Source organism: Plectropomus leopardus, chromosome 20 (genome assembly GCF_026936395.1).
Source record: "Plectropomus leopardus strain MGB_pleo_1.0 chromosome 20, ASM2693639v1, whole genome shotgun sequence".
NCBI classification, from domain to species: domain Eukaryota; kingdom Metazoa; phylum Chordata; class Actinopteri; order Perciformes; family Serranidae; genus Plectropomus; species Plectropomus leopardus.
This window is the reverse complement of record NC_142195.1, coordinates 27,075,459-27,090,558: the sequence shown is the minus strand read 5'-3', so window position 1 is coordinate 27,090,558 and position 15,100 is coordinate 27,075,459. Positions and strand designations below refer to the sequence as shown.

The window sequence follows — 15,100 nt, the reverse complement described above, 5'->3', positions numbered from 1 at the left end:
TTTGAGAAACTTTGCATGAACCAACCCGACTCAATAATTAAACAAACTGTTCACATCACGAAGGACAGCGTCAAAAAGCCTTTTGTTGATTTACAATAAAACGGTCTGAGATGACCGATGTTTGCTGCACTACACATGCATCTTCTTCTGCTTCTGCTGCTGCAAACGAAAGAGACAGCAGCGCCTGCAGCAGCTGTGGAGCTCTTCATGGTTCAGTGGACGCTACAGACTAAAAAAAAACCAAAAAAGTCAAAGTGGTCAACGTCCTGTTCTCGACTCTCAGCTGGAATCTGGCTTTACAAACAGACATGACAATGAGAAATATACACTGAATAAATTCAGGTTTAATGTCTCATATTCTGGACTTTTGCTGCATTCAGGTGATGTCAGGAGGTCGTAGTTTCAGAGTTTTAATTGGTTTATGTGCTTTGAGGTCGTAAAGTGGGAACAACAAAGATACAAGCGATTAAACAAGATGTTGATATCTGTTTCCAGTTTTTATATTTTTTTAAATACTCTACATGGACAGAAGTTGACATTAATACCAAATAACACTTCACATGTGATCAAAAATGTATATTTAAAACATGAATCAATAAAAAGGTTTCTTAACATCGACTTTACCCGCCATGTTTATATATTCATGACGTCAAGTCGGCAACTCGTGTTAAAAACGAATGTTTTTATCGATGTTGGTACACTCACCTGGCATGGTTTATAGTTAAAAGTTTACCTGCTTGCTAAAGAAAATAAATGCAGATATTAAAATATGCAACTACTAAAACTGCTAGGAACAAAAGAAATAAATGCATAATTTATCCAATTGTTGACACTGTTTACGTGCTTTCCACCATTTCTGCTGCTCTGAAACATCATGCAAAGGTCACATCTCTGCAGCTCCGGTGTTATTAAAATTTCCCAATTTCCCACTCGTAATTATGACTTTTGAGGGCCTTCGTGGGCTCCTAATTCGTAAATACCACATTTCCGAGGAGCAAATGAAGGCAGCATTAGACTCAGTCTCTTCACCAAACATTAGGACTACACATCCCATCATGCACTTATGTTATGTGTGCCACCCACCACCAGGGGATTTAAAAAGCAGCTACTCAAAGGGGATGAAAAGCAACCAAAAATGTTTTGTAGATACAGTACATCAGCCGCCATGTAACAGGGACGGCAAATAAGAATTAGAGAGCGCTGCCAACACGTGTGTTGAATGTCACATTAGACGCAGACACTGTATTGATATAAATTACTCTCAATGTGAATATATTAATCAAATCACAATTTTTATTTATTAGCTGAGTTACACAGTATCCCCCCAGAAACTGCATTAGTTCCTGATTTGGAAGTAAATTATTTACACCATGTGAGATTTTACATGTAGCGTTTATTATAAAATACTCATACCCTAATCGATCAATCAATCAATCAAAGGAGGAGGGACCAAAGTTAACGAAAAGTGTAGAAAATAAAACAAAGGGACAACATTATCTCGAGTTATCTAACCATCGACTCGTCTCACATTCCTTTGAACTGCTGCATGATGGACAGAAGATGTTCGCTGCGTTTCTGGATGCTGCTCTGCTCCTCCTTCAGCCTCTCCTGCTCCTGCAGCACCTCCTCCTGAGGAAGCATCAGACAGACGGACAGACAGAGGGGACAGTTCATTTTAATGTAACTCTCAAATGTCAATGTGTCGCTGAAGACTCGGCGAGCTGCTGAGACTCCACACATCAGCTGAAATGTCTTGTAATGTTTTTCGTTTTCTCCACAAATAAAGGATTATCTTTTGTTGTTTAACCCTCTGAATCCTGAGCAAATTGGTTCGATTCCTTTCAAAAACACTGTAAGATGGCAATAAGTAACTAAACAGCATATAACAAAAAAAGCAAAAAAATAATTAAAATAAAATAAAAATAATTTACTAAAATAAGTAAATAAATATATAAAAAATAAAAAGACAATTACATGAAAGTAAGCCAAAAAAAAATAACAGTAAAAAACAAAAATAAACACGAAAATGACCTGCAAAAAAAGTGACAGTTTAAAATGCAATAATGTGCAAAAGTCTGTTTTAGCAATAAGCAAAGAGAGAGAATAAAGACATTTCAGGACAATTTTTTTTCAGGTCACAATTTTTTTGCAATTTGTGGTGGGACATTTCTTGCCAAGTTGGTTATTGTCTTATTTCAACGTGTTTTTGAAAGAAAAAAAAAACCAATTTGTGCATGTTTCAAGGAGTTAACTAGCCTGTGAGAGGCGCCTGAATACACATTGCTGTGTGTGTGTGTGTGTGTGTGTGTGTGTGTGTGTGTGTGTGTGAGAGAGAGAGAGAGAGAGAGAAAAGGCAGAAAGATTATTTGTATTTGTCTTCAAATGTTTTTCTGTGTTTCTTATCTTTACAAATTCAATATTTTTGAGTTTCAGACAGAATTTGAAGATGCCACTTTGGGCTCTGTGATTTGTGTTTTTTTCTAACTTTTAATGGAAAACACAAGAATTTAATATAATGTAAATTCACAAAAACAAATTAAGTATAAAATAATTATTGGGAAATGTGTGTGTTTACGGACTCTGAGTCTGCAGAGCTCCCTCCTCTCACGGTTGTTCTCCTCGGCTCTCGCTCGGAGCCACGCCTCATTTTGAGAGCGATGTCTGTCCAGCATCTCCTGCAGCTCCTGACACACACACACACACACACACACACACACACACACACACACACACACACACACACACACACACACACACACACACAAACACAAACGCATGTTTAGATGTTCCCTGTCCAAATTAAGCATGCTTACTAAACTAAAGCTAAACAAACTTTTAATCATTAACACGTGAATATGTTAACATTTTTTAGATAGAGTTTCACAGCAGATTAGATCAGATTAAAGTAATCAGATAGAGGGGCGTAGATTAAATTTTATACTGTATTTGTATCGTTTAAATTGCGATCTGATTGGATGACGTGATGAACCTGTTGCTGCTGTTGTCTGCAGGCTTCATGAGCTTCTTTCTCTCTTTGCAGAGCAGCAACACCCTGAGACAACTCTGACTTCTCTCTGGAAAAATACATTTAAAAAAACAGATAAAGAAAAATAGATAAATTCAGTCATGAAGAAACAATACAAGTTTGAATACCCGTGAATATTTAACTCTTTGAAACTGTAGAAAATGAAGTTATTCTTAAAATAACTGTCAGAAATCACTCTATGCAGATGACACCTTGTTCTCAGTCACCGTCTGAAAAACAACTACAGAAGGAAATTTTGATCTTTTTTTCGCTACATTAGTTGACTTTTTTGTAAGTGCTAAAAATTGATATAGTTTTCTGGAATTTTTTTATTTTTTTGACAATTTTATAATATATTTTTCTCTTTTTTTCTGAACTAGTTTCTTGGGAATTTTCTTGTCTCGTCATTTTCCTGTTTTTCAAAGAGATAAATTAATTAATCAGTCACGCAGATGATCTTTTCAAAGCGACTCTGACTAAATCAGTATTTGTCATAAATGGTTCTGATGTAAAAATGTTAAACAGACTCAATTTTTTACGTACTGGTCCAGTTTGTGGCACTCCTGGTCGAGCAGAGTGAACGCCGTCTGGATCATTTTCATGGCCTGATCTCGAACTGCACTGAAGTCTCTGTGGACAAACACCTGCAGGAGGAAACATCACGTTACCTGCCATCTTCGTCTTTTGTTTAAATATATGTAATAATATAAAGTCATCACCTGAGCTGCTGCTGCGCTCCTGGACGGGCTGAACGCAGCAGACTCGCTCAGCTCGTAGCGAACGTTGGGAACTTTTGTGGGAGTGAAGCTGCTGACACCCAGAATGAAAGTGTTAAAACTGAGAGCTGAGACTGAAACCGAGCGTGACGTGAAGCTGAAACTTCACACACACGAGGACGAAACAGAAACGCAGGTGTGCGGAGCAGCTGCTGACCTGTGGCTGACGCCCTGCAGACCAAACTCCGACAGAATCTCCTTCATCACTGCGGAGAGAAAAATCCAGATTTAACAAAACTACTTCGACACCATTAACTTCCAAAAGCGTGCGCCTGTAATGCACCTGGTTGTCTCTCTGAAGGGTTAATCAGCTTCATCACCTTCAGGTCATTAAACTCCTGCTCTTCATTCTTCCCTCCAAATACATACAGCTGTCAACCAAACAAACACACAGACATTTTTGTAAAAAATCTAAAACATTATCTAAAATCTAAAATTACAACAGTGTGTAAGGATCACTGTAGGTGAAATAGATAAATAAATAAATACAGAAATAAATAAATACATTAATAAATAAATAAATAAATAGTAAATAAATAAATAAATAAATAAATAAATAAAATTATGCACCTGCAGGGGGTTCAAAATTCTGAGAAAAATATTAGGATTTTCCAAGATTAAATTGTTAAATTTAATAAATGAAAACTTTATGAGGAAAAAAATTTATTATAAAATTACAAGAAAAAAAAACTTGAATATTTTCCGAGATTATAAACTCAGACATCTGAAGTTAAAACTCAAGAATTAAATTAAAGAGGTAAATTTATGAGGACAGAAATCTCAAATTAAAAGAAAAAAATCTTGAATATTATAATATATAAATCTGAAAGATTAAAGTAATACATTTACAAGAAAAAACTTGCTTGACTTGCGTAATATTATAATCTCAGGATTTCGTTCATTTATATTTTTTTCCCCTCAAAAATTCACTTCAATTTCAGAAAATAATAAAAAATATTTTTACCCAGAAATTACAACTTAAACCTTACATTTTAAAATAATATTCCCCCTTCCCCAGGCTCTAATTATGTTTTTGTGTTTTAAAACTTAAAGTGTCCCAAATATACCATTGCATAATAATAATAATAATAATAATAGTGCGCTAATTTAAAATATTCAGCAGCACACACTGACGTGGCTGCGGAGGATAAAGGCGGTGTGTCCGTGTCGTCGAGCCGGAGGTATCCCAACATACAGAGGAACTTTCCACTTCATTTTAGCTGAAAAGACACAACGTGAAACATTTCAGCAACTTAAATGTATCCTTTTCGTTTCCTCGATAAAATGTATTTATTTTTCCGTTTTTCTGCAGAGTCTCACTCACAGATGCTGAGTTTATGGATTTCATTAGAAGACGTCACCGTGTCGTCCTCATTTGTGCTTTTGCCGCCAAACAGGTAGATATCCTTTAACACGGAGAAACAAAACATTTAGTTTCTTTAATGAAATAAAAATATAAATTAAACAAACTTCAGATTTCTGTGTGTGTGTGTGTGTGTGTGTGTGTGTGTGTGTGTGTGTGTGTACTTTATCATGGTGTGCGGTCAGTGTTTGTCCGCTGCAGGCTGCCGGTGATTCTCCCTTCACCTCCCATTTCTGCCAAACCAAGCTCTCTAAAAACAGGAGAAACACAAAGGTCAGAGGTCAGAGACTCATGAATAATGTGTAGAGATCACAAGTCAGATGTTTTTCTTTCAAAATACTTTCACAAGTATTTAAATCTTTAAAATTGGTTTGATTTCTTTAGAAGATACGGAGAAAAAGGCATTGAAGAACTCGGCAAGAAATGTCTCACAAACTGCAAGAACTGATTAAAGGTGACACCTGAAATTTTTCTTTCAAAAAGGGAGAAAATTGTAGGGAAAACTGTATTTATAATTTTTTGTTTTAAATTTAAAAATTATGTTACGAAAAGAAATTGTGTTTTATTTTTTAGCTTGTTTGCTTTGCTTATTTTCAGGTGATTTTCTGAAATGTCCTGCAAATTGTTAAAAAAATAGATTTAGATATTTAGATATTTCTAATTACACTTATTATATATTTAAAATTATTTTTACAAAATTATTATAATTTTAAAGTCTTTTTCTGTTGTGTGTGGGTCTTTTTTGTTCGTTTGTTTTAAAGTGGGGAGTTGCTAATTTTTTAATGTAATTTTTTTTACATATAAGTGAATGAAGTCAGTTTGTTACATTAGATGTTTTATTTAATTTAATATCTATTTCTAAATTTAAAACATACAAGTTGAGCTTATACTGATTTCGAATAAAAAACTTTTGTACCTCAGAAGAATCTGTACATTGAGCTATTCAGAAAAAACTTTTAAAATAAATTAAAATTAAATTAAATAAATTAAATTAAATTAAATTAAATATTTTTTTATTTTATTTAAAATAATTAAATAAAAAATAAAATTAAATAAATACAAATGGCAGATTAGGTGCTAGCTGAACTTATTAATGAAAACACAAACCGCCTGACCATCCCTCACATGTTTTTTAAAAATATATTTCTCTGTTATCTGAGTCAGTATTTACCTGTGCTGAGAACATGCAAGTCTTTACAGAAGTTTCCACCTGCGTCATAACCTCCAAACATGAACACCTGATCTCCGACCAGAGCGAAACTCTGACCAAACCTGCACGCATGCACACACACACACACACACACACACACACACACACACACACACACACACACACACACACAGAGTTAAACAAACGCTCAGTACAATGAAATGTTTTCAGCACCAAGTTTTCTTTTAGTTCCCAGAACGTTCTTCTTAAAGTTAAGGTAACATTCGCAATAAAATAAAATAAAAATAATATAAATGTACGTTTTTTTCTCATTGTGTAACTGATAATAATTGTCTCACAGGGCAGGAGGCGGAGAGCCGCTGGTTTTCACCGGCGTCCAGGTGAGAGACACTGAAACAGAGCAGAAAGAAAAACACGGAAACTAAATCACCTATGACTTCAGTTGCGTGAAAAACAAGATTTTCTTCATGAATTCAGCAGAACGTGACGAGTAACTGATATACAAACGGTCATCTGGGTTAAGAAGTATTTCTTTGAAACATGAAAAACCAAAAGTTTGGTCCGTTAATAAAGATGTTGATGGTGTATGGACCTGTGTTGAAGACCATGAGGTCGTCAGTTGGGTTTCCTCCCAAAACGCCTCCGTAAACGAAGATGTTGTCTCCCACAGAGGCCGAGCTGTGTCTCAGGGTCCTGAGGGACACGCCTCCGACCGATAAGCAATCCCAGGTCAGAGACACTGATGGAAAATGGACATACCATCACAGTACTGTTGAAATTTCTGTTGGCTACTTTTATCATACTCTTCGTTAACACTTTCAAACCTGGGCGAATTGGCTGGATTTCATTTGAAAACATGGGAAGAAGTAACCGAGCAACTTATGAAGAAATGGCCCAAAAATGAGCAAGAAAAAAAAAGGAAACTAAACACACACACAGGGGAAAACAGAAAACAACCAAGAGGAAAGTCAGAGAAAAACTAAAGGAAAAGACCTGACGAAAGTGATGAAAAAAAAGAAATGGCCCAAAAATGAGCAAGAAATTAATAATAAAAAGTAGAAAAAAATAACTTAAAAATTAGTACAAAAAATGTAATACACACACAACAGAAAACAATAAATGGGACAGTCAATAAAAGAAAAAGACCTGACAAAAGTGATGAAAAAAAAGAAATGGCCCAAAAATAAGCAAGAAATTAGTAATAAAAAGTAGAAAAAAATAACGTAAAAATTAGTACAAAAAAATGAATACACACACAACAAAAAGACATAAGTAAAAAAAAAAAGTACAAGAAAATTATGTGAAAATTATCACAAAAAAAGAAAAAAAACGCACACACACAAAAAGAAAAAAGAAAAAAACCTCAAAAAAGTACTTAAAAGTTAGACTAAATATGTAAAATAATTTGAAATATATAATTATCATCATTAAAAATAAAAAATAAAAACAATCTACTAATTTCTTGTAATTTGCAGGACATTTCTTGCCATGACGCTCATTGTCTTTTCTTTCCATGTTTTCGAAAGAAAATCAGAATAATTAGCTAAAATGTTCATTTGTGAAAAGGCATCTGTAAGCAGCTCAAGAAGAGGTTGTCAATCCAAGTTTAAAATGGTTAAAATAAAACTAAAACAACAAAAAAAAGCCAAGCTGGACTTTGTCTCTGCACGTCTCCACCTGCTGAAGTGTCCTCACCAATATCAAAGCTGTAGACTCCGGGGAGACACTCGGTGGCGTCGGGGCTGGACGCTCCCCCAAACAGAAACAGCTTCCCTTTTACAACACTTAAAGGGACAAAGATGAAGCCGTAAATATAACAGTAATAATAATAATAATAACAGTAAATATGCACGAGCGGATTTTTATATTCTGCCTGCAGATACACTGCACAGGCCGTACTTTAAATTTCAGCAGTGCTGCACTTTACCAAAGAGTGTGTCCTTCTCTGGCTGAGGGGACGTCTCCGCTCTGAGGAATCTCCTCCCACATCACGTCATCAGGAGAAACTACAAAAAATTACAAATTTAAAAAACCGAGGCCATGCATTCAGTCCAAAAACAAGATTTTCAGAGTCCAGGTACGTGATCGGAGGCAGTGCATTTTTTACTTTGTGTTAAACTGACTTTTAAACATCTCCTATGTACAAAATTTAAGAATTTTTAGCCCCTCTGGGCCTCCGTAGCATACAGCATAATGAGGACTGCATGTTTCATTTGTACCTGTTAGCATGTAGAAGTCGTTGAAGTAAACAGTGACGCCGTCCTAGATGAAGAAGATGAAAATAGCAGCAGATAATTATATAATAATATATAAAAATATATATAATAAGCAGATCATTACACCATTCAGATTGCATGTTACAGCTTTTTTATGTGTAAAAGTGAAGCAGGAGGTTTGAAACGGAGCTGCAACAATTAGTCAATTAACTGATTAGTCAATGGAAATAAAAGAAATGACCAACTACTGTTAAATCGATTAAACATTTAAAAGTAATTGATTAATCATCATTTTTCAAGCAGAAAGGTCAAACATTTGCTGGTTCTTAATTGTGTTTTTTTCTTTTTTTTATTGTTTGTTTCTTTTTTTTATTATTATTATTTTTTTCTAATTTTCAGGTTATTTTCTTGCACTTTTCAGTAATTTCTTAGTAATTTCTTTAGATTGTTTCTTCTTTTGTGGCCCAAAAAACAAGCAGATTTTCTTTGGTTTTTAAGTGTTAAGGAGTCTGGAGTGAGAACGGGCTGGTTTTCTCGGCATTTCATAGACGCAATGATTAATCATGAAAATAATCTGCAGATTAACTGACAATGAAACTAATAATTTGTTGCAGCCCTCGTTTAAAACAGTAATGAAAAGTCACCTCTTTACTGATGCTGGAGGATCCTCCGAACAGAAAGGCCACGTTTCCTGCCACAGCTAAAGCGTGGCCCTGTCTGAGACAGAGGACGTGGACAGTGAGACAGCGTCTGCAGACCTAACAATGAGCAACAACCAAAAACAAATCCCCAACTAGCTCAAAACTATCCTGCAGACGACTGAATCATCAGTTTAGTGTCAGAACGTCAGCGACCCACCTGGGACTCGGAGCTTCTCCCCTCATCTCTTTCTCCACCCAGTGACCGCTCGCTAATGCCATCTTTACACCTGCTGTCTCACACACACACACACACACACACACACACACACACACACACACACACACACACACACACACACACACACACACACACACACGCACACACACACACACACACACACACACACACACACTTAACATCTGCATTGTTCAGAGAAACTGGGGAGGTTTTAATTTTGATCCACTCTGCTGTTCTGTGTATAGTCATCCCAAAATCTCTCTATTAGACTTCAGTCTGCTGGACTGACACGTCCCTCTCAATATTTAGGACCAAGCTAAAAAGTACAAGAAATATACGTAACAATTTGCAAAAAAACAAACAAAAAAACTGCTCTGTTTGATTAGAAATTCAACCATTATTTTGATATTTTTCTTCTGTGTGTATATAATCAACTTTGTGCTACAAAATAAACTTTATTATTATTATTATTATTATTATTATTATTATTATTATTATTATTATTATTTGGGAGTGTGCATGTGCATTTGTCAGTGTCTGAAACCAAAATCACTGTCAAAGTGGACATACTTGACGACTTATATATGAGAAAGGCCTGTTCTCATACCCTCTATAGCCTAATTAAATTGACTTGATTTATTTAAAAAAAAAAAACATGACAAGACTATAAGCATCCTGGAAAGAAATCGCCCAAAAATATCAAGAAATTTGAAAAAAAAAAAAAAAAAAAAAAATTACCTGAAAAATAGTGAATAAAAAGAACAGCAAAAAGCATAGAAATATGTAAATATGATCATTTTAAATACTGCTATCTGGACATTTTTTCTTAACTTTTATAGTATATTTGTCCCCTCAAAAAAATGAAAATAAGCAGATGACTTTTGTTTTGAGTAAATTTACATTTCAAGTTTACATTAACAAAAACTATTACACCATAAATTGATGCAGAAAAGGCAAAAAAGGTGGATTAAAATGACCAGAATGCAGGAAATTAAATGCTAAAAATTTTCAGGTGCAGAATCCCCAAACCAATGGACACATAACGAGTTTTGGTGAGAATAAAGCAGCTGTATGGCATTATTGAAGCATCATATGACTTGTTTGGATCATGATCTCTGAAAATTGAAGCAAAGAAGCAAAATATTTTTTTTACCTCTACAGTTATATTTGATAAAATATGCTTATGGGTGTGACCCGAAAACTGAATCTTCTGTATCTCTTAAACACTTTGTGCAGGAGCAACATAAAGACACCAAACCTCAAAATTTGATGCTATGTCACCTCTAGGTGGGGCTACAGCAACATGACACATGTAAATATTCATATCCAGATATAGATGAATCAACATTTTTTGTCAAAAACACAACAAATAACTGTGTGTCCTTGGTGGGGTCTGATTTTAAAAAGATGACATCATCACCAGGATGACACCTACCTGTTGAGCTGCGTGTCTTTCCGTATGTTGACGTCGTGGTTTTCTAGTTGTGTCGTTGTTTTATTGGGGCTGTAAGAGCCACAGATGAGTCATCTCGCAGTCCAACAGCTGTCCTCTGGGTCTCAGCTTACAGGTAAGATACACTTTCCTCTGAAGGTACGCTGTTGCCTGGCAACGCTTCCAAACACAATGCCCACCAGAGCAGGTCAGCATTTGACAGGGCTGAGGCGGAGAAAGGACAGATGTCTGTTTTAGTGGCTGTTATTGTTGCTTTGACAGTAGAAAAACTGATTCTATTTATAAGAACAATATATATTCTGTGTGTGTGTGTGTGTGTGTGTCTGTGTGTGTGTACATTCACACAGATGGGTGACAAGTTAAAGACAAAAAAAACATGAATATGTTAGTGAGGAAACACGCCCCTAGTTTAAATATACATCAAAATGTGTGTGCCTGTGCATCTGCAGCTACTAGTCAAAACAAAAAACAAAACCTTATTTTACGGGAAAAAAATGGCAGCTGTGGTTGCCAGAAAAATTCTGTAAAAATACAGTGAAAATGCAAACAACTTTACATAACAATCTATAAAATTTGCAGGTTAAAGATGTTGTAAATATGTACACTGTTTTGTCTGGTACTCCTTATAATTGTCCTCTGGTGTGACATAACTTTTAATGAAAATATTCAATTCAGGGATTGAGATCTGTGCTGCTGCTGTCGGAGATCTGGGCTACCAGCTGCCCTTTGGGAGATTCGCGCCAGAGATCCGCGCTGCCAGCCTGTGTTGGAGATCTGCGCTGCCAACCTGTGTTGGAGATCTGCGCTGCCAGCCTGTGTCAGAGATCCGCGCTGCCAGCCTGTGTCAGAGATCCGCGCTGCCAGCCTGTGTCAGAGATCCACGCTGCCAGCCTGTGTTGGAGATCCGCGCTGCCAGCCTGTGTCAGAGATCCGCGCTGCCAGCCTGTGTTGGAGATCTGCGCTGTGGGAGATCCACACTGTGGGGGATCCGCGCTGCCAGCTGCCCTGTCAGAGATCCGCGCTGTGGGAGAGCTGCGCCATAATATGTCCTCAAAAATGACCAAAAAAGCCCAAAAACGTTATAGTATAGTATGTTGTCAAAATTGGCCCAAAAACGTAATAGTAAAGTATGACGTTAAAAATGATCTCAAAAGGTCGTAGTACAGTATGTTGTTGAAAATGACTCAAAATGGCCCAATAACACCACAGTATAGTATGACATCAAAAAAGCCATGGTTATGATTTGAAAAAAAAAAAAAAAAATCATAGTATAGTATAAAAAAATAGATCATGTTGAAAACATGGCTGAAAATGTCATGGTTTCAATTTGTGAAAAGTCACATCACATTATGTCAATAAATGTAACAAAGCATGTTAAAAAATCAATATCAGCCCTAAAAAATAATATCGGTCAACGCCTACTTTTATAAAAACAATTTCCTGGGGGGCATTCCACCCAGTGTCCCCTATTATTTGGGAATCTCTTATTATGTGTATCTTTCATACTTTCCAAAAATAATTTAAATAAGAGGATTTTAGCTGTTAAATAATTTAAAAAATAAACATTGTTCAACTCTATATAGTGTACACAGCAAGTCAAACAGGAATGTACACAAGAGATCAGCTGAGATGTTCAAACAAAACCCCAAACACACACGTTTGTACTTCAATGTCTGTGAGAGATCTAAACAAAATCCATAACCCAAATCTGACTCTAACAGAAACTCTAAAACCAATAAAACAGCCGTTTGAATGAGCGACGACAGTTAAAGTGTTCAGTCTCAGTCTAAAACTGGTTCTCATAGCTACACGAACAAAGAGCGCACACACACACACACACACACACACACACACACACACACACACACACACACACACACACACACACACACACACACAGTCATGAGCAAACATGTCCTCCAGCCTGCAGTGTTTCTTCACACAGCGAACATGTTGTTACCAGTTTAAACTTCTCTGAAGATAACAATGGAGGAACTGGGCGGCTCCACTGAACAGTCTTTATGTCACAGAGGTGGAGTTCAGGTGTGTTTTTAAATCTTTACCGAGCAAAAATGTCCATGACTGAGCACCAGTCCAACCCGGCCCCAAAGTTTCTGTGTAAGTTTACTTGTAATTTGAATAAACACTCATTAACTTTTGGAATAAGGACCATGAATGCACAGAGAAGTCTAAAAAAGACCTTAAAAGGAGTATTTTTAATCCCCAAAATGACCATTTGGGGGTCAATTCTCACCTCAGGTTCAACGGAGGTTAAGGGCCAAATTAAGGAAAAAGTAAAGGCTTAACATTATCAGCAAAAACTCGTAATATTATAAGAATAAAGCTGTAGTTTTACAAGAAAAAAAGTTGTAATTTTATGTGAATAAAGTCTTAATTTTACCAGAAAAAATGGTAATTTTACAAGAATAAAGTGATAATTTTACAAGAATAAAGTCATAATTTTACCAGAAAAAAAGGTGGTAATTTTACTCGAATAAAGTCGTAAAATCTTATATATTCAGAAAGTCTGAATTGTTTTTGTAGTTTGACAAAATAATCTCACTTACCATCTTTTTCATTAACTTTCTGTCACTCCTCGATTTCTTCCTCAGCCTCTCTGTCCGCGCTGTAACTCGAGAAGCACAGCTGTTATTTAAAATCAATGATTATTCTGCAGATTATTTTCTCAGTTCAAATATTTACAATAAAAACAAAGCATAAAATCTCACGTCTGAAAACCAGACGTTTCACAATTTTGTTTGACAAGTTACTCAAACAGTAATCAATAGTTAATTTAACTGCACGCTCATTTCCGTAACTTTATCGCCTGCTGACTTCAACAATAAAATCACTTGATTTCAAATTGTTAAACATTTTTTTTATCATGTTGAATACCATATTTAATTAATATCATGCTGTGCCAGATATTTATTAAATGTATTTATTGCAACTTCTAAATATTTATGCTTTGTTTTAAATAATATTCATGCTTTAAAAAATAATATTTATGCCTTTTTAAAAAATAAAATGTGTGATCTTTTTAAAATAATATTAGCAATAATTGTTAAATTATTTCTAATTTAACTTAATTCCAAGCAAAATCAATCTGTGTTAACGACTTATAATCATAAACCACAACAATGAATCACTTCATCAAATATTTGTATAAATAAACTTAGATCATAACATAGTCCTTTAAATCATTTCATTTACACCTGAACTCTGAAATAAAAAACAAAAATAAAATTGCAGCTATTGCAGTGAGATTTTACCGTGCAGGTGCCTCTTTAAATCTCTTTAAATTAAATTCCACTGCAGGTTCATTTTCATAAAAACAAACTGAAACTAAGAGCTGCCCGTAAGGAAGAAAGTCTAGAAACAAATAGAGGAGTTGGAAGCAAAACGCATGTTTTTCAAAGAAATCATGTCAGTTTGTTCAGTTTTCAAAGGGTTAAAAAGCTGCAGTATCGTCTCTGTGAGTCCTGACAGTTTCTCCTGAGCATAAATCACAGCTTCAGACTGAAACTGGAGCTCACGTCGCCCCGCGGCTCGTAAACTTCCACCTTCTTTCACTGCGTAATTTCCCCTCTCACAACAACGACATCAGACAATCAGCATGAAAACGATCCGCTCGGCCAAAAGCTCGTTCTTTACGCTGTCACGCGCCTCAAATCCAGCGCTCAGGTGAAACTGAAACTGATGCTCCCTGCTGTTATTTGGACTGAGCTCACATTTTTAGAAACCTGAAGCGACGTCACTTTTCACGCTTTCGGACGCCTTTCACGAGTATTTGAACCCCAAGCAAACTGGTGCAATTTCTGTCAAAAACACTGGAAAAAAGGCAATGAGCAACTTGGCCAGAAATATTTATATATTTAATGACATATTTTAAATTATTTTACAAAATTAGAATAGTTTCTGAGCACTTTTTAAAGTAATTCCGTTGTTTTATTACTATTATTATTATTATTATTATTATTATGTTGCAGGTTGCAAGAAATTAGTAGATTTAGAAAATTATCTTTTCAAAGGAAAATGTTTAGGAAAAAAGCTAGGGAAAATTATATGTATATTGTCATAATTACAGATATCGCATTATCTTAAAAAATTAGTATCATTAGAATGTTAAGCACCTTTTCCAGATCTTTTTTGTTTGTCTATTAATAAATAAATAAATAAATAAATAAATAAATAATAATAATAATAATAATTATTAT

At 35.3% G+C, this 15,100-nt stretch overlaps 1 protein-coding gene across 3 annotated transcripts; it reads right to left on the bottom strand.

Annotated features, from left to right (window-relative positions):
* Nucleotides 1–1,275: 1,275 nt before the first annotated feature.
* On the bottom strand, nucleotides 1,276–14,818 carry LOC121960143 (uncharacterized). Of its 3 annotated transcripts, none has more exons than XM_088071095.1 (21): nucleotides 13,451–14,818; nucleotides 11,671–11,932; nucleotides 10,866–11,087; nucleotides 9,410–9,482; nucleotides 9,196–9,268; nucleotides 8,555–8,597; nucleotides 8,263–8,341; nucleotides 8,031–8,119; nucleotides 6,928–7,074; nucleotides 6,674–6,725; nucleotides 6,336–6,436; nucleotides 5,329–5,414; nucleotides 5,126–5,207; nucleotides 4,936–5,021; nucleotides 4,085–4,172; nucleotides 3,959–4,007; nucleotides 3,745–3,835; nucleotides 3,569–3,669; nucleotides 2,990–3,074; nucleotides 2,580–2,684; nucleotides 1,276–1,629 (listed from the first exon to the last, which is right to left on the bottom strand). In XM_088071095.1, the coding sequence occupies exons 4-21, from the start codon at nucleotides 9,469–9,471 to the stop codon at nucleotides 1,525–1,527; spliced, it is 1,524 nt and encodes a 507-aa protein (XP_087927221.1). In that variant the 5' UTR covers nucleotides 9,472–9,482; nucleotides 10,866–11,087; nucleotides 11,671–11,932; nucleotides 13,451–14,818; the 3' UTR covers nucleotides 1,276–1,524. The 3 variants fall into 3 exon arrangements, with proteins under 3 accessions (XP_087927221.1, XP_087927223.1, XP_087927222.1); XM_088071097.1 differs by having other exon boundaries at nucleotides 3,745–3,832; XM_088071096.1 differs by lacking the exon at nucleotides 13,451–14,818 and having other exon boundaries at nucleotides 11,671–12,678.
* Nucleotides 14,819–15,100: the final 282 nt, after the last annotated feature.

Bases quoted from the DNA above. Each gene is read 5' to 3' on its own strand.
- LOC121960143 (XM_088071095.1), bottom strand. From the start codon at position 9,471: ATGGCATTAGCGAGCGGTCACTGGGTGGAGAAAGAGATGAGGGGAGAA. The intron at 4,173-4,935 runs GTCAGTGTGTGC...TTTGGTTGACAG, and splicing joins CCTTTATCCTCCGCAGCCAC to CTGTATGTATTTGGAGGGAA. The intron at 1,630-2,579 runs GTCCGTAAACAC...ATGCTTCCTCAG, and splicing joins GGGAGCTCTGCAGACTCAGA to GAGGAGGTGCTGCAGGAGCA.